Source organism: Dromiciops gliroides, chromosome 2 (genome assembly GCF_019393635.1).
Source record: "Dromiciops gliroides isolate mDroGli1 chromosome 2, mDroGli1.pri, whole genome shotgun sequence".
Taxonomy (NCBI): Eukaryota; Metazoa; Chordata; class Mammalia; order Microbiotheria; family Microbiotheriidae; genus Dromiciops; species Dromiciops gliroides.
The window spans coordinates 308509288-308532867 of NC_057862.1; the positions used below are offsets into that span (position 1 = coordinate 308509288).

At 44.8% G+C, this 23580-nt stretch overlaps 1 protein-coding gene across 2 annotated transcripts in view; it reads left to right on the forward strand.

Moving 5' to 3' along the window:
- The window catches only part of PSD2 (pleckstrin and Sec7 domain containing 2), a 75943-nt gene that overhangs the window by 30110 nt on the left and 22253 nt on the right, over positions 1-23580 (forward strand). For both annotated transcript variants that reach the window (XM_043985934.1, XM_043985935.1), the window contains 4 exons: positions 8440-8949; positions 10699-10893; positions 19787-19867; positions 22584-22696. In XM_043985934.1, coding sequence (XP_043841869.1) covers positions 8440-8949; positions 10699-10893; positions 19787-19867; positions 22584-22696 — 899 coding nt within the window. The remainder of the gene's footprint in view (positions 1-8439; positions 8950-10698; positions 10894-19786; positions 19868-22583; positions 22697-23580) is intronic.

The following is a 23580-nucleotide window of genomic DNA, read 5'->3' on the forward strand; positions in this document are numbered from 1 at the left end:
CTGGACCAGCATAACTAGATCAGTCTTCAAACTGTAGATTCAGTTTCTGAAATCTTTCTCTGGGCTGCCACATCCAATCTCATAATCCAATCCTACTTTCCCTTTTCCATTTGCACTACCAGCCCCCAATTAAAAGCCTCATTCCTTTTCTATAAGGAAAAAAAGAGTTTGGTGATGTGTTTTGTTTTTACCTTGTTTACTTGTAACAAAGAAAAGTCACCAGACTCTGCTAAACACATTCTCAAGAAGAGCTTTCTGAGTCCCCAACTTCTAGTATCTCCCCCAAGAAAATGTGAACTCTTTGAGGGCCAGGACTATTGGTTTGCTTGTTTCTGCTTTTTTTCTGTAGCACAGTGCCTGGCACCAATTATCTTTTAATTCATGCTTGTTGATTGATGGATTGACTGTATCCAGCGGGTCAGAAAGCCCTGAAGGATGGTGGGAAGGACCCTCAGAGCTCATTTTCAGTTATCAAGTGGCCTAGTCCCATCTGAGGGTAAGAGATCATAAGATCATAGATTTAGAGTTGGCAGGAACCTCAGAGGTCATCTGGTCTGACCCTTTCTTTTTATGGTTAAGGAAAGCCCATTGAGGGAAAGTGGAAAGTGACTTACCTAGCTACACATAGATTGTAAATGATAAAGTCAATAGTTCAAGTACAACAAATGTCTTTGATTCCCATGAGGAGAACCTGGAGAAAGGAACAAGGTCCTCGGTCCAGATGGTTGCTTCATATTGCCAGGAAAAAAAGTGTTGTTCCATTCTCTGACACCTAAGAGCCACTGGGGGAAGAATCAAGTGATTGAGAGGACTCAGGCCCAAAAGCAGGCCTTGGGAGGGGCTGGAAGTGAGAGGCTCCCAGTGGGGCCTACACTTCTCTTGCTGCCATCATCTCCCCTAGGGGAATGAGCCACAGGTATGGTAGAACCTAAGTTCTCTGAGCACTTTTTGTTCTATTTCATTCTTTGTTTTTGTTTTTTTGTTTGTTTTGCAGGGCAATGAAGGTTAAGTGACTTGTCCAGGGTCACACAGCTAGTAAGTGTCAAGTGTCTGAGTCTGGATTTGAACAAAGGTCCTCCTGAATCCAAGGCTGGTACTTTATCTACTGTGCTACCTAGCTGCCCTGTTCTATTTCATACTTGCTTTTTTGCATACCTGGTACTTGGTACATAGCAAATACTTAATAAATGCTAGTTGAAATGAATTTAATTGAAGGCAAGGTTGAACTTTGCAGACATGGGGAAGTGTAACAGAAATAGTTTTGTCTTATATTTTATTTGCTGTAATATTTAATACAAGAGCCAATGGGTTATGGAGTTATTGTCTAGGGGTGTGATAGGTCTGCTTTTGTTGTTCTTCTCTTTCTCTTCATCCCTTAAGAGTCCTCCCACTTGTATTCCTACCTACATCTATTTCCCTGATACCCCCGCCACACACACCCCTTAGCCCTTCCTGGGACTTGATATGACTGTTTAAGAAGTGGGATTGAATTCAGATATTGGGCTGAGCTTTAAAAATAAGGCTACACAAGATGGTGGAGTAGCAGGCAGATGAAAAGTGAATCTTGCCCCCCAAACTCTGATTAGGTCTGGAAAATGTACCAGACTGAATCCTGATGGGAAAATCCAAGAAAAGGTCACAATAACTCACTTTTCCAGCCCAGGTTTAGGGAGACAGACAGAGAGGTCTCTGGATACTGGGAATGGGGACTGGCCAGGAATAAACTGTGTATGGAGTATTTCAGAACAGAGAGAGCTTGTGCACTGGGGAAAGGGGGAGCAGGAGGAAATATATTCATACATATATAGATATAGAAATATAGATATAGTGTGGGTATGTTCACAATTGCATGTATATATGTGTGTGTATGTATGTATGTATATATATATATATATATTTGTTTGTCCTTCATTCTTTTTTTTTGTGAGGCAGTTGGGGTTAAGTGACTTGCCCAGGGTCACACAGCTAGTAAGTGTTAAGTGTCTGAGGCCGGATTTGAACTCAGATCCTCCTGACTCCAGGGCTGGTGCTCTATCCTCTGTGCCACCTAGCTGCCCTTCAGCTGTCCTTCATTCTCAAAGAGGGCCATGATATCAGGATGATATCATGACTTGCAGTGAATTGCATTTAAGTGAGGGAGGGCTGTGCAAAGTCACCAACCTCACTCTCCTCCAAAGCCATCTGGGATCCAGTGGAAAAATATACATCAGTACGACTAGAGATGGCCTCAGATGTTTAAGGTGATTGGGGTTAAGTGACTTGCCCAGGGTCACACACCTGGTAAGTGTCTGAGATGAGATCTGAACTCAGGTTCTCCCAACTTCAGGGCCAGTGCTCTACCCACTGCACCACTTAGTTGCCTCATGGGTATATATACATACACATATATACACACACATGTGTATTTCTTTTGGACATGGTCATTATGGACTTTTGTTTGCTCGACTATACATGTTTGTAAAAGGGTTCTCCCCCCGGCCTTTTTTATCTCAATTAGGAGGGGTGGGAGGGAGAACATTTTTGGATTTTTATTGATTCAAATAATTTAATTTTTTCATGACAAAAAAATGAGGCTAAAAGTAAGGTTTGCCTTGAGATGAAGTTCTGTTGATTGTCATCATATCTTCCTTTTATTGATAAACTCCTTGAGTAGGCTGTCTACAATTGGTATCTCCACTTTCTCTCTTCTCACTCTTTTCATTCTTTCTTTCTTTCTTTTTTTGGTGAGGCAATTGGGGCTAAGTGACTTGCCCAGAGTCACACAGCTAGTAAGTGTTAAGTGGCTGAAGTTGGATTTGAACTCAGGTCCTCCTGAATCCAGGGCCAGTGCTCTATCCACTGTGCCACCTAGCTGCCCCCTTCTCACTCTTTTCTTAATTCTCTGTAGTCTGACTTGTGACCTTATCATTCAACTGAAACTGCTCTCTCCATTTCTACCAATGATCCCTTGTTTCTTGGACTGTTTTACCAAGGCTCTCTTAATCCCCACATCTAATGGCCCTTTCTCAATCCTTTGCCTTCTTCACCTCTTTGCAGCCTTTAACACTGTTGGTAACCCTAGTTTCCTCAATATTTTTTTCTCTCTAGGTTTGAGACACCACAGCTCTCTGATGGTTCTTTTCTTACCTATCTGACTGCTCTTTCTCAATCTACTTTGCTGGATCTTTATCTAGTTCATGCCTCCTAACTGTGGATATCCCCTAGGGCTGTGTTCTGAGCCTTATTCTCTTCTTCTAAACGATTTTGCTTGGTGATCTCATCTGCTCCATGGATTCAACTATCATCTCTATGCAATGATTCTCAGATCTGTTTATCCAGCCCTAACCTCTCTCCTGACCTCCAGTCCTGAACCTCCAAGTGTCCATTAGATATCTCAAAATGGATGTCTCATAGACTTCTTACACTCAACATACCCCAAACTGAGTCCATTATCTTTACCCCCAAATCTTCCCCTTTTCCTAACTTTGCTATGTACACAGTAGCTACTCTGGCACCCATTTTCTGAGGTCTAGGTATGTTACATTTCACCCCTTGCCCAGAGTTCTCTGATACCCTTAAGGAGGTTGGGAGGATATCCTTTCATATCCGACATTAGCTCAAGCTACCACAGTTTGTGTTCCCTCCATTTGGGGGCGACAGTACCCCAGTTCCCTTTAACTATTTAACAGCTTTTGTAAAGGAATATTTACTTCAAAGGAACAACAAGAAGAAACATCCTCCCTTAATGCCTGGGAGCAGAATTCTTGCCCCTCTATACCCTTCTCAGTCTTTGGAGAGCGAAGGAGGAATTAGGGTTACAGATTAGCTCAGTTCCAGTATAGCATAGTCATACACAAGTTCCAGGTGCAAGACTCCCCTGGACTTATGTCCTGATCATGCTCTGATTATTTTTTTTTTTTTTGTGAGGCAATTGGGGTTAAGTGACTTGCCCAGGGTCACACAGCTAGTAAGTGTCAAGTGTCTGAGGCTGGATTTGAACTCAGGTCCTCCTGAATCCAGGACCGGTGCTCTATCCACTGCGCCACCTAGCTGCCCCCATGCTCTGACTCTTGCTTCTCTGTCTTCTCAGGGCCTCTCTGCTGCTCTGGCAGCAACATTTGACCTGGAATCCTGGCTCTAAGATAACTATGGCTTGAGCTCCTGGATCTGGGGACTCTATTCCACACACCTAGAACAGAACAGGCCAAATAAAACAGACCAAACTCCCAAGCTAGAAAGCCTAAGGACAAGGGAAAGGTTGCCCTTCCCCCACCTAGCCTAGTGAATGGTGTCCATGTTGTGGGTGAACAGGACCTTCATTCACCTTTGCAAGTCACTGGAAGGAGAGAGCTTGCTCCTCTGTCAGGTAGATTTCAAGATGTAACCATTTCTGGCTATGAAGCCAACGGAAAGAGGCTGCTCTCACTCCTAGGCTAGGGGTATGAAGAGTGTCTTCTTCTAGAAGCGTGTCTCCCACACTGAGTGCCTCCATCATGGCTGATCTGAGCCTTCCCTGTATTAATGAGCTGCTCCCATTAATAGCTTTTTAAGAAAAGAATGGGGGACAGCTAGGTGGTGCAGTGGATTAAGCACCGGCCCTGGATTCAGGAGGACCTGAGTTCAAATCCGGCCTCAGACACTTGACACTTACTAGCTGTGTGACCATGGGCAAGTCACTTAACCCCCATTGCCCCGCAAAAAAAAAAAAAAAAAAAAAGAAAAGAGTGGAAGTGTGTTGTAGTAAAGAACTTGCCTTGAGGCCAGAAATACCTGGATTCAAATCCTACCTCTGACATATATTGCCTATGTGACCATGATCTAGGACGCTGACTGTTCCTTCCTCATATCAGTTAAATCACAGGCCCAGTCCCCATCCCTTAAAAAAAGGTGTTTGTTAATTTCAACAAGACTAACAAAAATATCTTCTGGGAATTTGTTTTTGTTTAAAGTTTTATTGATATAATTTTATTTATTTATATTTTGTTTTTATATGACATCTACTGATTATCCACCCCATCCCTTCTCTGTGGGAAGCCTCATAACTAAATAAAATAATTACTCAAAAGTAATAATACAGATCTTATTTGAAAGTAATGCCACATGCTACATAGGTAGCACCCACCCCTATTAAAAATAATGAACAGAAATTTATTTTCTTTCCTTCCCACCCCATTGGGGGGAAAAAGAGAAAAGAAAAACAAATTTATTATAACAAATATGCATAGTCAAGCAAGATACTTCCCCTCACTGGTGTTTACTTTTTAATTCTTAAAAATTCTTTACATTTTGGTGGTGCTACTGATTGAGAGGCAGTGTGATGTAATGAATAAGGAGCTGGCCTTGGTGTCTGCAAAAACTGGGTTTAAGTCCTACCTCTGACACATACTAGCTGTGAGATCTTTGGCAAATGTCTCAGAGCTCCTGGCAACTGGGTTAAGTTACAGAGAAGTTGCCATCTGCACCAGAGGGGGTGTAGATTCCTTACCAAGCTATCCCTACACCTTAAAACCCAGGTTTGAACCAAAAGAAAAACCATTATCATCATTATTAATATAACTAGATAATCAATTTGCCTACTGCTTGGATTCTGCTTTCTTTACTCATATGTCTTCCTATATCTCACTGTATTATTCATATTCTACGGTGTATTTTCCATTGGGGGAGTAGGGAGTGGGGTGGGGGTGGGGCTGGGCCCTGGATATGACTGGGCTCTGAGCCAGACATATGAATTTGTTTGTAAATACCATGGTCCATTATCCATCTGAATACTGCAAATAGCTTTGTGGCAAGCTTGCCTGGGCTCGGATTCTCTCCATATCTCCCCCTTGTGTTTCTGCAACTCTTTGTCCCTGTTGGGCTCTGTCTTTGACTGAGCCTTGAATTGGCCCATCTAGGAGGGAGAAGAGTGGGATAGGAAAGCAATGGATGGCGAGGTTCCAGGGCTCTCCCTTCTCTGAGATGAGCTTCTTACTCTGGTGCTTTTCGGTGGGGGGGGGGGGCGGAGTGGGAGCCAGGCATCAGAATGGGTTTGGATTTGTCTCCTTCAAGGGAAGGGTCTTGGTATGGAGGGAGAGCTCTGGACTGTGCTTTCCATAGCATTGATCCCATGGCTTGACTATTAATGATTCTTTTTTTTTAATTAACAAAGTTTGTTTTCTTTCCCCTTCTCTCTTGTCAAAAATAAAGAAGGAAAAATAAAACTCTTGTTAAAAATATGTATATAGTTGAACAGAACAAATGTCTGACTGGTTATATCCTCAAAAATAGGTCTCATTCCACTCCCTGGGTCCATCACCTACCTCTCTGTCATTGACAATATATTCTCTCTCTTTTGTTTTATTTTTTTTTTGTGGAACAATAAGGGTTAAGTGACTTTTCCAGGGTCACACAGCTAGTAAGTGTTAAGTGCCTGAGGCTGGATTTGAACTCAGGTCCTCCTGAATCCAAGACCAGTGCTTTATCCACTGTTTCACCTAGCTGCTCCCTTTTGACAATATATTGACGAGCTGACCTTTTCTCCTTTCCACCTTGAAAAGCACAGTGGTGTTATTTATCTTTTTTTGTTCCTTCCCTGTGATTTTATTTGGTGCAGGGAATTCCTGGTGTGGAAACTCCTTCCACCAATGCAAAACAGCAATTTGTCTAGTCACAGACTTTGCTGGAGAATTGAGAAATTCAACGACTTGCTATGGACGCATAGCTAGCCTGTGTCTGAGACACAACTTGACCCCAGGTCCTCTTGCCTCCAAGGTTACCTGCCTCTCTATCTACTAGCCAGAGTTGCTTTTGCCTCTCAATCTTCTCTCCCTTATTTGCATATGATGTAGCCACCCAAATAGGTGGTGAGTTCCAAGATAGCAGGCACCATGTCTTTGTTTATCTTTGCATCTCTGGGCTTCATTGAGGTGACACTGGAGAAGACATAATTACTGCCATCAGGGATTTTATGGTTTAGGTGGGAAGATGACATATATCCACACATGAAATGAAGAATAATTAGCTCCTTAACTGTGGGATAGGCTGAAAGTGCTGCAGGGGTTCATTGAGGGGTTAGATTAGTCTAGACTTCTGTGATCAAGGAAGGAGATAAAACTTGATTTAGGTCTTGAAAGGTGCGTAGGATTCAGATGAATAAAGGAGAAGGGAGCACATATCAGCTAGGGGATGGGGAGGGGGTAAACGAAAGTATGGAAAGGAGAGTGAATGCTTGTAGGAAGGTGAGCAGAACTGTTTTACTACTAGCTAACTATGTGCCTGGCATTGTGCTAGGCACTTTACAATTAGTATTTTATTTGATCCTCATAACAACCCTGGAGATAGGTGCTATTATTATCCCTATTTTACAGATGAGGAAACTGAGGCATAGTCTAAGTGACTTGCCCAGGGTCATACAGCTAGTAAGTGTCTGATGCTGGATTTCAATTTGGGTCTTCCTGGTGCCCTATCCTCTGCACCACTAACAGAAGGTACCTGCAGGAGAATAATAGAAAATAAGGTCAGATCAGTACACAAGTGTCATTTTATAGAGAACCTTGAATGACAGTTTAAACAGTGTAGGAGGCAAGAGGGAGCTATTATAGGTTCTAGAGTAGGGGAGTGACATCTCATAAGAAGAAATTAAAGAAGATTATTCTGGTATTGGTGTGCAGGATGGGAATGAGGGGAGGGGAAGAGATAGAGGTAAGGAGGAAGCTGCTATAATAGTCTAGGAATGAGGAGGTGAAGGTCTGGACAGTGGGAATGGAAAAGGGTCGGATTAAAGATACATTAAAAAAAAAAGATATTTGGCAGATAAATTGGCAGGACACAGTTGCTAGCGAAATATAAAAGGAAAGAGGAGTCAACAGATGATTCCAAGGTTTTGATAGACACCAGAGGGGGCCAGTGTTGTAAGAATCAAGGCAGAATGTTTAAAAATTCATTGGCATCTTTTGTTTTTACATCCCCTTCATTTCTGAAAGTTCTCCCCCACCTCTCCCCAAGTGAACCATGCCTTGTGACAAAAAGGAAAGACTAAAAAAGCAATTCACCAAAACTAACTAACCTATCAGCTGAGTCTAACTGTGTATGAAGAATTCCACAGTCATTTTGACAAAGAACTGCGCTTCTGGGAGCAGTTAGGTGGTACAGTGGATAAAGCACTGGCCCTGGATTCAGGAGGACTTGAGTTCAAATCTGTCCTCAGACACTTGACACTTACTAGCTGTGTGGCCCTGGGCAAATCACTTAACCCTCTTTGCCCTGGGGTGGGGGTGGGGGTAAGGCCTGGGCTTCTGCAAAAATTAAGGGAGAATTTTGAGAAAGGAGGGATTGGTGGTGTCAAATGTAGCAGAGAAATCAGGGAGACAGAGTAGAGAGAAGAACTTGAGGACCAGCCATAATCAAAAATGTGGTGAAGGCTGGGGTCCTCTCCTTCAGTAGGGTCGGGAGGGGTCTAATCTCTGTCCTTTTGTCTTACAGGCTATTTGAGGAGCCAGAAGCCAGTGAGTGCCAGGAGGATGGAGAGTCATTCCCCTTTAAGGACATCCGGGATGGTTTTAGCTCCACCTTTGAGAAGATTGTGGAGTCGGAGCTGATGAAAGGGACATACTACAGTAGCCTGGACTCACTGGACGTGCTGAGCCTCACTGATGAGACTGACAGCTGTGTCAGCTTGGAGGTGCCCCTCACCCCACTCATTCAACAGCGGGTCAAGGAGAGCCCAGAGCCCACTGAGGTCCGGCCAGAGGACAGGGATGGGGATGGGGAGGAGGCCATAGACGGGCGAGATGGGGCCGAGGCAGGGTTGGGAGATGGGGACTTCGGGAGTCCCCTGAGACACTCCATTACCAGCAGCAGATCGGAAAATGTCCTGAGCCGACTCTCTCTGAAGGTTGTTCCCAATGGCTACCATGCTGCCACCACCCAGGACACGGAAGAAGAGGAAGAGGAGGAGGAGGATGACACAACCAAACTTATCAATTCTGTCAGGTGAGGCAGAAGGGGTCACACACCACCTGACCATCCTTGGGCACCAATGGGCACTCAGGATCTGTGAAATGAGTCCTCTTTTGCCATAGTCCATCAAGGCCCAAGAGAAAGTTCTTGGGTTACTTCCCATTGATATGCTCTGTGACTGTGGGTAGCAATCTTGACCATTCTGAGTATAATGATTGGAATGATGCCACCTACTGGAGACTTACTGTAGAAAAGCTCCGTCATAAGGTGAAGGTCTTTGAGGGTAAGACCATGCGTCTTTTCTTTGGCGTCAGGAAGTGACGTTTGCTTGTGGAAGGAAGAAGGGGGAGCCTGGTGCCGACTCTCTCTCTCTTTCCTGTGGACTCTGGCGGAGAGCGGAGCTAGAAATGCACTTTCCCTTTAATAGATAGATGAATCTAGGCCTTTCCTTCTCTCTTTACCAAATTCTTATTCTCCTTAATAAATGCTTAAAAGTCTAATTCTTGCTAAAGCTTATAATTTATTGGCAACCACTCATTAGATATTTTAGACAGACTAGCTAGAATTTTAGCCTTAACATGAGAAATGGTTTCTCTGAATGTACCCATTGCAAAAAAAAAAAAAAAAAGCCAGCAGCCATTACTTACTGTACCATTGCAGGCTTGCTGAGGGGTAATGATTTGGATTGCATCTATTGCTCCTAGGAGGTATGCTGAATTTCAGGGACACAGATACTCAAGTCCTTTGGTATCCTCGGGGATGTGGGGAAGGAGAATAGGGCAGGATGAAACCAAGACCCCATCTTTGAGTGAGGAAAGTAATAGCCATGTGCAGAATCCACCATTGTAGGCAGGGTTCTCAGGGCCCTTCCAAGTCATTTTCATGGAAGCGTCAAATCCTTAATCCTTCATTCATTAAAAGTTGCTAGGTTAGGGGGCCGCTAGGTGGCACAGTGGATAAAGCACCAGACCTGAATTCGGGAGGACCTGAGTTCAAATCCGGCCTCAGACACTTGACACTTACTAACTGTGTGACCCTGGGCAAGTCACTTAACCCCAATTGCCTCACCAAAAAAAAAAAAAAAGTTGCTAGGTTAGGGGGCAGCTAGGTGGCACAGTGGATAAAGTACCAACTCTGGATTCAGGAGGACCTACTAGCTTACTAGCTGTGTGACCCTCATTGCCTTACAAACAAATAAATGAATGAACAAATGAACAAATGAAAATTGCTAGGTTGGCAAAGGTCTATAGGGTATTCTGAGTAACAAGGTGCTCCCAAGGTCATTTTGCCCACACCCTTGCCTCCAGACATGACTTTTCTCCCTCCCCTTCCCCCACTCTTCAACCAGGTCCAAACTGTTGAATGTCCACTTGACTCCCAAAGATCTTCAGAGAAAGGGCCCTGTATTTAGAGGCAGAGGGCTTAGGTTTGAATCTGACCTCCATTCCTTGCCCCCATATGACCTTACATAAACCACTTCATTCTTTTTAACCTTCATTTTCCTTAGCTTTAAAATTAAATGATTGGAACAAGATCCCTATCCATTATAAAATGGCCTCTGATCCCATGAGCTTCCACCATAGGTGAAGGGAGAAATAGCTAGTGGTCTTGACAATTCTACCCCAGGTCTTACTCTCCCACTGAAGTTTTCAGTTCCTCTTCCTTGTTCTGCCCCACAAATGTTATTTTAAAGGTTTGTTCCCAACCTCCAACCCTTCTCACCCCCTCTCAGACCACTCTGTATACCTGGCTATGCTGATATTGCTCTTCTTTCTACCCCAGTGACCCAAGCTTGAAGGATGCATTATCAGACTCTGATTCTGACCTGGGCAGCTCAGAGCAGCTGGATCATGGAAGTACAGACACGTTGGCCAATGGATGCCAGGCTGTCAACGAAGCAGCCAAGAGGTTAGCCCGGCGTCTCTACCACCTGGAGGGTTTCAAGCGCTGTGACATCGCCCGCCAGCTCAGTAAGAAGTGAGTACCCCCTCCTTTTCTTCTTCCCACCTCTAATGCTTACTGTTTGTATGACCTTGGGCACTTAAACTTCCTTGGGTCTCAGTTTCCTCATCTGTAAAATGGGGAGTTGGTTGGAGTAGGTGGCTTTTAATATCCTTTCTAGCCCAAGGCCTAGGATGCTATTCCAATGCCCCTTTCTCTGGCCTGCTTGGGCAAACATTCCTCTCCTCCTTGCTGCCATTGTCTATCAAGAACAGCACTGAACTTGGAGTAAGCTCCCACCCAGGGCCTAGTTCAGTCTCTGCCACAAAGCAACCTTGGGGAATTTAGGCAAGTTCCTCCCCGTCTATAGGCCATAGTTTACTCAACCTGCCAGATGGAGGTAATGATGTTTGCCTCACTTACCTCACCGGATTGTAGAATGTCAGAGCGAAGAGAGTCTTCCCCAGAGGAGGTGACTTGCACAAGGTTACTCCTGACTCCTGATCCGGGTCCTCTGACACTTTCATATTTAGTATTAGGATGGTTGTGAGTCAGATGAAATGTCAGTCAATAAGCCTTTATTAGGCTCCTATGTGTGCCAGGCACTGATCTAAGCAAGGGGGATGCAAAGGAAGTCAAAAAAATACTGCCTGACCTCAAGGAGCTCACAATCTAGTGAACACGCAAAAAACTACATGCAAACCAGAAATATACAGGAGAAGTTGGAGATACCAATAGAGGGAGGACACTCATTAAGGGGGATTAAGAAAGGCTTCTCATAGAAGATGGGATTTTAGCGGGGAGACAGGAGGCAGAAATAAGGAGGGAAAGTATTCGAGCATTAGGAAAACACAACGAAAATGCCCAGAGTCTAGAGAGGAAGAGTCTTGTCCTTAGAACAGTAAGGAGGCCAGTGTCGCTACATAGTAGAGTAGCTGGAGGGGAGGAAGGTATAAAAATGCTGGTAAAGATAGGAGGGGGCCGGGTTGTGAAGGGCTTTGAATGCCAGGGGATTTTATATTTGATCCTGGAGGTAATAGGTAGTCATTGGAATTTATTGAGTACTCAAATGACATAGCCAGACCTGTACTTTAGAGTGACTGATTTGACAGTGGAGTAGAGGACAGAAGGGTGTGGCGAGGGACTTGAGGCAGACTATTGCGATGGTCCAGGTATGCGGCAATGAGGACTGGAGTGGGAGTCGGGTTAAAGGAGATAATGGGACACATAGGAAAGGATATTACTAAATGTGGCTTTGAAAGACTTTGGTAACAGATTGGACGGGGAGAGGAGGTGAGAAAGAGAGGCGTCAAGGATGACACCTATATTCTGAGCCTGGTTGTCTAGGAGGCTAAGGATGCCCTGAACAGTAATAGGGAAGTTCAGAAGGGGGAAGGGTTTTGGGGGAAAGAAAATGAATTCAGTTTTAGACATGATGAATTTAAAATGTCTACATGGAATCCAATTTGAGATACCTAATAGGCAGTTGGAGATATGAGTTTGGAGGCTAGGGCTGGGTAAGTAAATCATTAGCATAGAGATTATAAATGAATCCATGGGGGCTGATGAAACCACCAAGGGAAATAGTATAGAGGAAGAAGAGAAGTGGCTCAGGATAGAACCCACCATTGGTGAGTGTGAAAAGCTGGATGAAAATCTAGTGTAAACAAGCCTGAGAAGGAAATCAGACAGGTAGGAGGAGAGCTAGGATTGACAAATGTCATGGAAACTGAGAAAGAAGAGGGTATCAGGGAGAACGGAGCGACCCACACTGTCAAGGGTCATGAATACCCTTCCGGAAGCTTCAAGCCTTCCCTCTGGAAAGCTGCCATGGACACTGTCATTATCGGAGTGGCTGGGCCCAGTACACTTGCGGGAGATAGCAAGTTTGGGTTGGACATAGGTCCTGGCTTGGGGAACTTTTAGTCTGGGGACCATGGGAACTTAGAATAATAATGGGGCACATTCCACTGGCCTCAAATGATTCTATTCTCTCCTCACCCTCCTCCCTGGATGGTGTCCTTGTTCCTGCTGGTGTCCTAAATAGGTTTCCTTTCTGAGCTATACAGGGCCAATGCTGCTGCCCCAGGGGGGGAGGAGTGTTTGGGAATCAGGGTAAAGGCAGTGGGCATGGTCTGCTCTCAGTTGCCCTGAACCAGGCTGGAGATTTCCAACTGCAGTGGTGATTCTCTCTATAAGTAGGTAAAGGCAGGTTGGGAGGGACAAGAAAATCCCCTGTGGATCAAGCAGGCCTGAATGTTGTGGGTCTCTCTTAAGGGTCAAGATAAAGTTCACTGTGTTTGTTTAGTCATGGATTGAGTTTCCTAAGCATCTATCGTAGTGTGTTGGATAAAGAGCTGGGCTGGGAGTCAGGGAGGCCCGAGTTCAGATAGTGCCTCAGATTAGCTGTGACCCTGGGAAAATCACTTAATGTCTCAGCTTTGGTTTCCTCCTTTCTAAAATGAGGGAGCTAGATACCACAGCTTTTAAGGTCCCTTCCAGCTTTATATCTATGATCCTGTGATCATCTTTCTTTCTTTCTTTCTTTCTTTCTTTCTTTCTTTCTTTCTTTCTTTCTTTCTTTCTTTCTTTCTTTCTTTCTTTCTTTCTTTCTTTCTTTCTTCCTTTCTTCCTTTCTTCCTTTCTTCCTTTCTTCCTTTCTTCCTTTCTTCCTTCCTTCCTTCCTTCCTTCCTTCCTTCCTTCCTTCCTTCCTTCCTTCCTTCCTTCCTTCCTTTCTTTCTTTCTTCCTTTCTTTCTTTCTTTCTTTCTTTCTTTGAGGCAATTGGGGTTAAGTGACTTGCCCAGGGTCACACAGCTAGTAAGTGTTAAGTGTCTGAGGCCGGATTTGAACTCAGGTCCTCCTGAATCCAGGGCTGGTGTTCTACCACTGGGCCACCTAGCTGCCCCTGTGATCATTTTCACAGGCTGTCCCCTGGGCCTACAATGCTTTCTCCCCTTATCCCTGCCCTCTGGTTTCCCCAGGTTCTTCCCAGCTAAAATCCCACCTTACAGGAAGGCTTTCCCTGTCCCTCTTAATTGTACTACCTTCTCTCTGCTGATTATTTCTCATATATCCTGTATACAGCTTGTTTGTACATAGTAGTCTCCCCCATGGGTCTGCAATGGCAGGAATTGTCTTTCACCTTTCTTCATATTCCTAACACTTAGCACAGTGCCTAGGGCACACAGTCAGTGCTTAATAAATGCTTATGACTAGGACCAACTGACTGTCAATGGCTACTCTGGATAGAGCTCCAATCTAGCCACTGTGTGACGTCCCACAAAAGAAGGAGATGTCATGAGTCCGGTTTCCTGGAAAGATACTGACAGACAGTGACGACAATGTCACAGGCCCATTCAATTTGTCAAGTGCTTAGAATAAGCTGAGACAGGATGGAAGGAGAGGCTGGGTGGGCTGCAAAGGCCTCCCAGGAGTGGTGTGGCCACATCTGTTTGTGCTTCTTTGGACGTGCATCCATCGGGGTCCTTGTGTGGGTAGGAGTGTGTGTCTCACTGTCCATATGTGTAAGGGGGGCTCTATAGGTTTATTGATGCAGCTCCAAGTTATCACAGGCCTTGAGAGTCTGCAGGCCTATTAGTGTTGCATGTATGTCCTCAGGGGAATACATAATGCAGACTTCTGAACGGCCCAAGGAGGAATTTTCTCTCTCCATCCCCCTCCCTCCAAACCATGGGGATCAATGACGATATCAGGAGCCCAGGACTTTGGAATTCCTGACCTTATGTAAAAACATATAAGGGTCATTGCGCCCCCTGGTGGTCAACAGAGGGAAATCCTTCTTTCATAAAATTATTTTGTTTTTGTTGTTGTTTCAGGTCCAGGGTCCAAATCTCGCTGACCTCATGTGGGGTTTTCTTGGCAGAGGTACTGGAGTGGTTTGCCATTACCTTCTCTAGTTCATTTTACAGATGAGGAACTGAGGCAAACAGGGTAAAGTGACTCGCCCAGGGTCACACAGCTAGTAAGTGTCTGAGGTCAGATTTGGACTCAGGTTTCCCTGACTCTAGGGCTGGCACTCTTTATCCACCATGCTGTCTAGCTGCCCATCATAAGATCATACTGATTAATTTCAGTTCAATTCAATTCAATAAACATTTATTAAGCACCTACTATGTTCCAAGCCCTGTGCTAGGCGCTGGGGATAAAAAAGAGGCAAAAGACAGATTGTGTCCTGGAGGAGCTTACAGTCTAGTTGAGGAGAAAGTGCCTGGAGCTGAGAGATGGAAGGTTTCGTGGAACAACCAGGAGACCAGTGTCATTGAATTGAGGAGTATGTGTGTAGAAGGAAGGTGCAAGAAGATGGGAATGGCAGGAGGGGCTAGGTTGAAAGGGGCTTTGAATGCTAGACAGAGTATTTTGTATTCACTACTGGAGACAATAGGGAGCCAGGGGAGTTTGTTGAATGGGGGAGGGTGACATGATCCTTTCATCAGATCACGGCATGACGATCATGTGATCAAATAGAGAGAATAAAGGGATCACTTTAGAGGTGATCTGGTCCAAACCTCTCATTTGAAAGATGAGGTGACCTGGGGGTTTAAATGACTTTGCCCACATCATACTGGTAAGGGGGGGGAAGAGCCAGGATTCCAAGGGAAGTCTCCAAATCCAGCATTATTTCTGTTGTCTTACTTCTTCCCAAAAGGGAGGAAGTCATAGACACCACCTCTTCTAACCCCCTCACTTTACAGACAATAAACTGAGGCTCAAAGAAGGAAAACGGATGTGACCAATGTTGCACAGCCAGTTAATGCCAGAGCTGGCTAGAACTAAGCAAGCTCTCACGGCTCCTAATTCCAGGGATCTTTCAAGAGTCTTCATTGAATTGTAGCAGACATTGGGATGACAAGCAGAGATGTACTGGAGCCATCTTGGACAAGAGAGCCGATTGTTAAATGTTCAGTGTCTCCTACCTCTGTGATCCTGGGCTAGACAATTAACCTCTCTGGGCCTCCATTTCTGAATCTGTAAAAGGAGGGGATCAGAACAGATAATTTCTAAGGTCTCTTCCAGGACCCTATGATCTTTGAACAAATGTGTAGGTGTACACACATGTCTACATATGTATCCATATGTGGACACACATGTGCACATGTGTAACACACATTTACATGTGCACACACATGTATAAATATGTATGTGTATATGTAGCCATGCAATGCATATGTGTGTGTATGTATACACATATATGTGTATATTTATGTGTATATATGTATGTATATACACATATAATATATATGAAAACTGAGGGGTACAGGGAGAGTCACATGTAACTGGGGGGGTGTAATTAAGAAAGTCTTATGGGGGAGGTGCTACCTAAGTTGGACCTTGAAAAAAGACAAGGATTATGAGAGGGGAAGATGAGGAAGGAGGGCATTCTGGGGACAGGGACCACCTGGTGTGAATGGATGGAGCATTGAGTTTGAGGACTTGCTAATATGTCTGTGTTTTTTAGGGGGGAGAATAAGTATAAGGATAATAATAGTACCTACCTCACAGGGTTATTTTATCCGTATTTTACAGTTGAAGAAACTGAGGCAAAGAGGGGTTAAATGTCTTGTCCAGGGTCACACATCCAGGATGTATCTGAGGCTGGATTTGAACTCAGGTCTTCCTGACTGTAGGTCCAGAGCTCTCTCTGCTGTACCACCAGCTGCTTCAAGGATCACACAATTCTAGTTGGGGGAGACAACATGGGAGCTTTCAGCTGTAAACCCCAGTGGTCTTTAGGATGCTGATGCAAAGCAGATGGTAACTCATTTTCTTTAATATTATTTCAATTGATAAAAAAGCCATATCGATTTCTGATGTTGAACAATTCAACCATACCAAGGACCTTGATTGTGAGAACTGTCTTTTCTAGGCCTTCCATAGCTGTGGCCAGGTGAAGGAGCTAGTAGTGGGAAGCCATGGAAGGTTTCTGAGCAGAAGAGTGACATGGTCAGACCTGGGCCTTAGATTGTTTTGGCAGTTGTGTGAAAGATGAATGAGAGAGGTGGAGAATCAGGAAGTGAAGTTAATTAGGAGGTCACAATTTAGTAGTCAATAGTAAAAGGTGATGTGGGATTAAACTAGGGTGATAGTGGTGCTAGTGGAGAGACAGGAATGTTTTCAAGAGATGTTATGGCAGAAGGTTCCCAAAGACCAAGGCAAAAGAAAGTGTCTGGAAGGAGAGGCTGATAATATTAAAAGTTGCAGAGAGAAAGGATGAGGATCCAGAAAAGGCCTTCAGACTCAGGTGATAAGAGATGACCTCGAGGGCCAGCTAGGTGGTACAGTGAATAGAGCGCCAAGCCTGGAATCAGGAAGACATGTGTTCAAATCTGGCCTCAGTCACTTACTAGCTGTGTGACCCTGGATAAGTCATTTAACCTTGTTTGTTTCAGTTTCCTCATCTGTAAAATGAGCTGGAGAAAGGAATGACAAACCACTCCAGTATCTCTGCCAAGAAAACCCCAAATGGGCTCATGAAGAGTCAAATACAATTAAGACAAGTAAACAACAGCAATAACAGCAGTTACCTTGGAGAGAGAGAGAGAAGCTCCGGTGGAGTGATGAGGAGGTAGAGCTGACAAAGGAGTGGGTGGTGACGAAGTAGAGGATTCGAATAATAAGAGCAATAACAATAATAATTGTTTTTTTTCATTTTTATGTCTCTCCGAGGTTTGCAAACCACCATCCATACATCTCACTTAATTCTCGCAAGAGCCCTGTGAAGCAGGTGCTATTATTAGTCCCACTTTATTGATCAGGGTAGAGGGAGATGCAAATTAGCTAACCATAGTTATCAGTTGCTTGGGGACTTGTGCATTCACAGGGACTGAGATGATGTAGAACAGTACTGGGGTTCCGTTTCGTTTTCAATCTCTGAGGAACTGGGTGATTGTGGGAGGGAGTTAAGGCCAAAGATCTAGGTCCCTAGGCACTCACTTTATACATGTGGCACCAGCTCAGTGATTCTTTTTTGTTTGTTTGTTTTTTGTTTTGTTTTGGTTTTTTGTGGGGCAATTAGGGTTAAGTGACTTGCCCAGAGTCACACAGCTAGTAAGTGTCAAGTGTCTGAGGTAAAATTTGAACTCAGGTCCTCCTGAATCCAGGGCCGGTGCTTTATCCACTGAGCCACCTAGCTGTCCCCCAGTTCAGTTATTCTGTTCCCAAATGAGGCACTCCTAGAAAGTACCCTACATTTGCAGCCTGCGTTCAGTTCTGTGTCACATCTGATGTCTGAGTCCTTAGTCCTTAAGGTGCTCAGGTTACATGAAGCCTGGTCCTTTCCGTATTCATTCTAGTATATAAGGCCATAGGGTAGGCCTGTACTTGGTTCTTGCCTGAGATCTCACTATTTACCATTATAGGTGTGATCTCTGGCACTTGGGGGCAGAGTGCCTCTACTTTCAAGTCACAAAGAATAAAGTGCCTTGGACTCCAGGGCAAGGAAATGTATTAGTGGTCAGGGGTATGTGGATCTTGCCACATGATCTCTTTCTCAATAGATAAGGGTCCTGGATGGTCAGCTTTATTGGGTCTGAAGTTTTTGCTCTTGTAGAGTCACATCTGATTCTTCATGACCCTATGGACTATACTGTCTGTGGGCTTTTCTTGGCAAAGATATTGGAATGGCTTGCCATTTCTTTCTACAGTGGATTAAGACAAACAGAGGTTGTGACTTGCCCAGAGTCACACAGCTAGTAAGGGTCTCTGAGGCCAAATTTGAATAGGTCTTCCTGACTCCAGGCCCACTGCTCTATACACTGAGCCACCTAGCTGTCTCCTGAAGTTTTGGTGTTTTTGTTTTTGTTTTTGTTTTGTTTTGTTTTTTTCGGGGCAATGGGGGTTAAGTGACTTGCCCAGGGTCACACAGCTAGTACATGTCAAGTGTCTGAGGCTGGATTTGAACTCAGGTACTCTTAAATCCAGGGCCAGTGCTTTATCCACTGTGCCACTTAGCTGCCCCCCCTGAAGTTTTTTCCATCTATAGTCCCCATCTTGATCCTGCCTCAGTTTCCAAAGGAACAAAGCAATGTGTTGGAGTTGGAAGACCAATGGTTCCACCTCAACCTACTCCCACCCTCCATCTCAGAACAATTTGCATCTAGAGAAAGTTCCTGGCGAGAAATAATTTTTTAAAAAGTTTTTTATGTTTCTGGGTCAAAAGCAGCAGAAGAGGACTGTAATGAAGCACAGGCTTCCTCTGGCTGCTTGTGGGCACTGGAGAAGCCACAATTCTTGGAATCTGGTAGCCAGAGGTTAGTGAGAGTTGCCTCCCATCATCCCACTGGGATGTGGAGGAAAAATGAAGTTGGATATTTAAGACCCTCTTGCATTTACTTTCTTTCCCTCCCTCCCTGATCCCTACTTCTATATTTCTTTTTCTCTTCTCCCTTCTCTCTCCCTCATTTTCTCCCTCCTCCATTTACTCTGTCTCTTCCTCATCTCTGTCTGTCTCTCTTTCTCTCTCCCCTCTTTCTCTCTACCTCTTCCTCCTCTCTCTTTTCCTCCTCTCTGTCTCTCTCTCTATCTCTCTCTCCCCCTTCTCCCTGTCTTTCTCCCTCCCCCTGTCAATCTGCCTCTCTGCTCCCCTCCCCCCCCATCGCTGCCCTCCCTGCTCCTCCGTTCTTCTTGGGATGGCAAACTAGGGACATCCTTGATAATGGGAATTCAATGCCAAGGCCTGACTAGACACCAAACACTGGATATCCCTACTTTTGCCCTTTCCATCTTCACTCCCTCAAAATGAGAGGGAAAAGCAATAACTGGGGAGATAGTCATCCTCCTGGGGAGACTTTCAATGAACCTCATCCTGGGGTGGGGGGGGCCTTGCCTCAGTCACTTCCAGTTGTTCTGATGACAGGGATGTGCCAGTTCTTATCTTGCCTGACCCAGTCTTCTTTCTCCTCTCCTTATAGTAATGAGTTCAGCAGGCTGGTAGCTGAAGAGTATCTCAGCTTCTTTGATTTCTCAGGCCTGAGCCTGGATAGAGCACTCAGGTGAGCAAATGGCTATGGGAACAAGTCGGGACCATGATTCCAGGATGGCTGGGTCCTAGGCCCTGCTCTGTCACTGACTCATTGACCCATTGTGTGATTTTGGACATGGAACTACCCGTCTATGGTCCTCAGTTTCCCCATCTGTTAATGAGGGTGGTGGTGGTGGATAATAACATCCATGTCTCTATGCAGGGCTCAGCCCAAGGACCATTTCCAGAAAAAGAACTTTTTCTCCAGTTGTTAATGATTCCTCCGTTCCCCAATTGTATATACTTTGTGTATATTTTGTATTTATTTGTTTCCCCCCAAATGAATGAAAGCCACTTGAGGGGAGGAATTGCAGGAATTTTTTCTTTCTTTCTTTTTTTTTTTTTTTGGTGAGGCAATTGGGGTTAAGTGACTTGCCCAGGGTCACACAGCTAGTAAGTGTTAAGTGTTTGAGGCCGAGTTTGAACTCAGGTCCTCTTGAATCCAGGGCCATTGCTCTATCCACTATGCCACCTAGCTGCCTCAGAATTGTTTCTTTTTATTTTGCATCCCCTTCACCTAGCCTAGTGCCTGGCAGAGAGTTGGTGATTAATAAGTGCTTATTGAATTGAATCAAACATATGTTTTGTCTACCTGCCTCACAAGGATGTTATGAGGTTCAAATTAGATCAAATTAGCAAATCACCACAGGCCCAGAGGCTACAAAGAGGCTGTTTACAGCATATCTGGGAGTGGAAGGAGGGAGAGGACTCATGGACCTCAAAGATCTCTTAGAGCTGGAGGGAAACTGAGTCATCTAGCCCAGGGGCTCTTAACCCTTTCTGTGTCATGGCTCCCTTTGACCAACCAGTGAAGTCTATGCACCCCTTCTCAAAACAATGTTTTTGTTGTTGTTGTTGTTTTGGGCAGGCTAATGAGGGTTAAGTGACTTGCCCAGGGTCACAGCTAGTTAAGTGTCAAGTGTCTGAGGCCGGATTTGAACTCAGGTCCTCCTGAATCCAAGGCCAGTACTTTATCCACTGCGACACCTAGCTGCCCAAAACAATGTTTTAAAATACATTAGATTAGAAAGGAAACCAAAAGATAGTGAAAATTAAGACATCATTTTTTCCTAACCAAGTTCACATACCCCCTGAAACCTATTTCCAGTCCCCTTGGGAGTCTATGAACCCCAGGTTAAGAACCTCTTGTCTGGTCAACTCCCTCATTTTACCATTAAAGAAAGACATGCTTAGAGAGGGTTGAATAACTTGCCCAAGTTCACACAGATCTTAGAGCTCAATCTTGGAAGGCAGCCCCCTCTCCCTGCCCCCCACTCCCTTGCAGATCCCCAAGGGCCCTGGTCACTCAGCTCAGGGCCTGAAAAGGAGACCGTTTTAGAAGAAAGAAGATGCCTCACTCTGCCTGGGTCTGTGGCCTGAGATGGCTTGGGCACCCAAGGTCATTGATGCCAAAAGGGACTTTTTTCAAGTTTGCCCTTGATGCAAACATGAACTTCATTAATGTTCCAATAACTAAAAGTATAGTCAGATGGTACTCTCTGAATTGGCTAGAACACACTGGGAGTACCATATCCAGTTCTCGGCATCACATGTTAAATGGGACATTGATAAACTGGAGCCCCACTGCGCAAGGGAACTTGAAATTCAACTTAGTTTAATCCAACAGGCATATAGTATGTGGCAGGTGTCATATTAGGCTCTGGGGATACAAAAAATGGAGTAATTCCTACCCTCAAGGAGTTTCCATTCTACTGAAACAAATATACAAGTAAATATAAAATACGGGATGTAGCAAGTCTTGATGCAGATTTACTTAATGCCCCTATTAAAATCACTCTAATAATTTTGGCACATGCCATAATGGACAAAGGAAATCTATTTGTTAAGCATGTTGTAGTGGGCATTCCTCCTGGGCTGGGCTGGGCTGGATGGCCCCTGAGGTCCCTTCAGCTCTAAATTCTGTAATTCTGTGATTCTGAGAAAGTAAATGTCCTGTTAGAGATAGCCCTGATATTGAGGGTATCAGGAAAGGTTTCATGTGGCCTTTGAACTGAACCTTGAAGGGAGGCAGGGATTCCAAGTAGTAGAGATGAGGTCACACGGCGGTATGCCAGGCTTGGGGGAAAAGCCTGTGCAAAGGGATGGAGGTAGGAGATGGAGACTAAGGTCTTACAAAGAAGTCTCAAAGCAACTGCAGATCTTTAGCCCAGAGAGTACAGTATACAAGAGCCCTTCTTCCATCTCTCCCTTTTTCTCTCCCTCATTCTCTGTCTCTCTGTCTCTCTGTCATTTGGGAAACAGGGAAATTCTAGGGTCAGTGGGTGGGAGCTACAGGGAAGCACATTTCAGTTGAATATAAAGGTGATTTTAAAACATAATTATCTGAATTTTCCAACAATGGGATGGGCTACCTGAGGTGGTAGAGAGCTGCCTGTCACTGGAAGTATTCAAGTAGCTCACCAAATCTCTGATCATGGGTACCATAAAAGAATATTCATGTATAGTGTGAATGGTTAGACTAGATGATCAGTAAGAAGCCTGCCAGTTCTGAGCTTCCAGTGACTGTGACTTTAACCCCTGCACCCAGAAAGGATGGGGCGGGGGGAGGGGAAGGAGCTCCCTGCTCTTTGATTGTAGGGCTACAGGGTAACTTCCTTGGGCAGGGGACAGGTGTGGCTAGTGAGGTTCTGAAGTCGCTTGTCTCCTATATGTGTGTTTCCTTACAGGACCTTTCTAAAGGCCTTTCCTCTGATGGGGGAGACTCAGGAGCGGGAGCGAGTTCTTACCCACTTCTCCAGGAGATACCGCCAATGTAACCAGGGAGAGAGCACCTCAGAAGGTACACCTTCCTTCCTTCCTTCCTATTAGGGGAAGTAATTGGTCACTTGTGGGCTAAGGTTTGGGGAGCATTGAACCCCCCCCAAATACCCTCCCTATTGGCATGACACAGTGCCCAGAATTGTGAGCCTTGAAGACTTTTTGATCTTCCAGAATTTCATATTAAAATGAACGCATCTTATAAGGAGTGTAGTGTGATGGAATAAGTTCTCTGTGGCCGAAGAATCACCTAGGAGGAGGTAGCTAGGTGGCACAGTGGATAGAGCACCGGCCTTGGAGTCAGGAGGACATGAATTCAAATGTGGCCTCAGAAAGTAGCTGTATGACCCTGAGCAAGTCACTTAACTCCAATTGCCTCCCAAAAAAGAGAATCTTCTAGGAGGAGCGGCTTCTCCCCCCCCCCCCCGAAAGGAACTGGAGTCTCTCAGACCAGTCCCTAGGGAATGACCCTAGACCAGTCCACAGAGCCCCTACTAACAATAGGCTTTCATATCAAGGGGCATGAATGTGAATACCTGGTAAGGAAGTGCCCAAAGGGGAAGCTTCTCCTTGCACAAGCTGAGCTTCCATGGGGAGAGCATTCATTTATTCAACCAATACTTTTAAGCATTTACCATGGGCATGAGAGGGAATGTAACATGGTTTCTGAGCAGTTCATGCTCCAGCAACAGGAAAATTTAAGTCAAGACTTGCTTCTGATATATAGTAGCTTAATGACCCTGGCAAAGTTACTTACTTCTCAATGCCCCCAACAACTCACTAAGACTATCAGTTGCAAAGAAGGTGGCAATCTGCATTGGTGGAAGGCTTTCCCTCATTCAGGAGTTCCCTACTGCAGTGAAATCACAGGTTCACTTTCTATCCCTTATATTCATTCAGAACTAA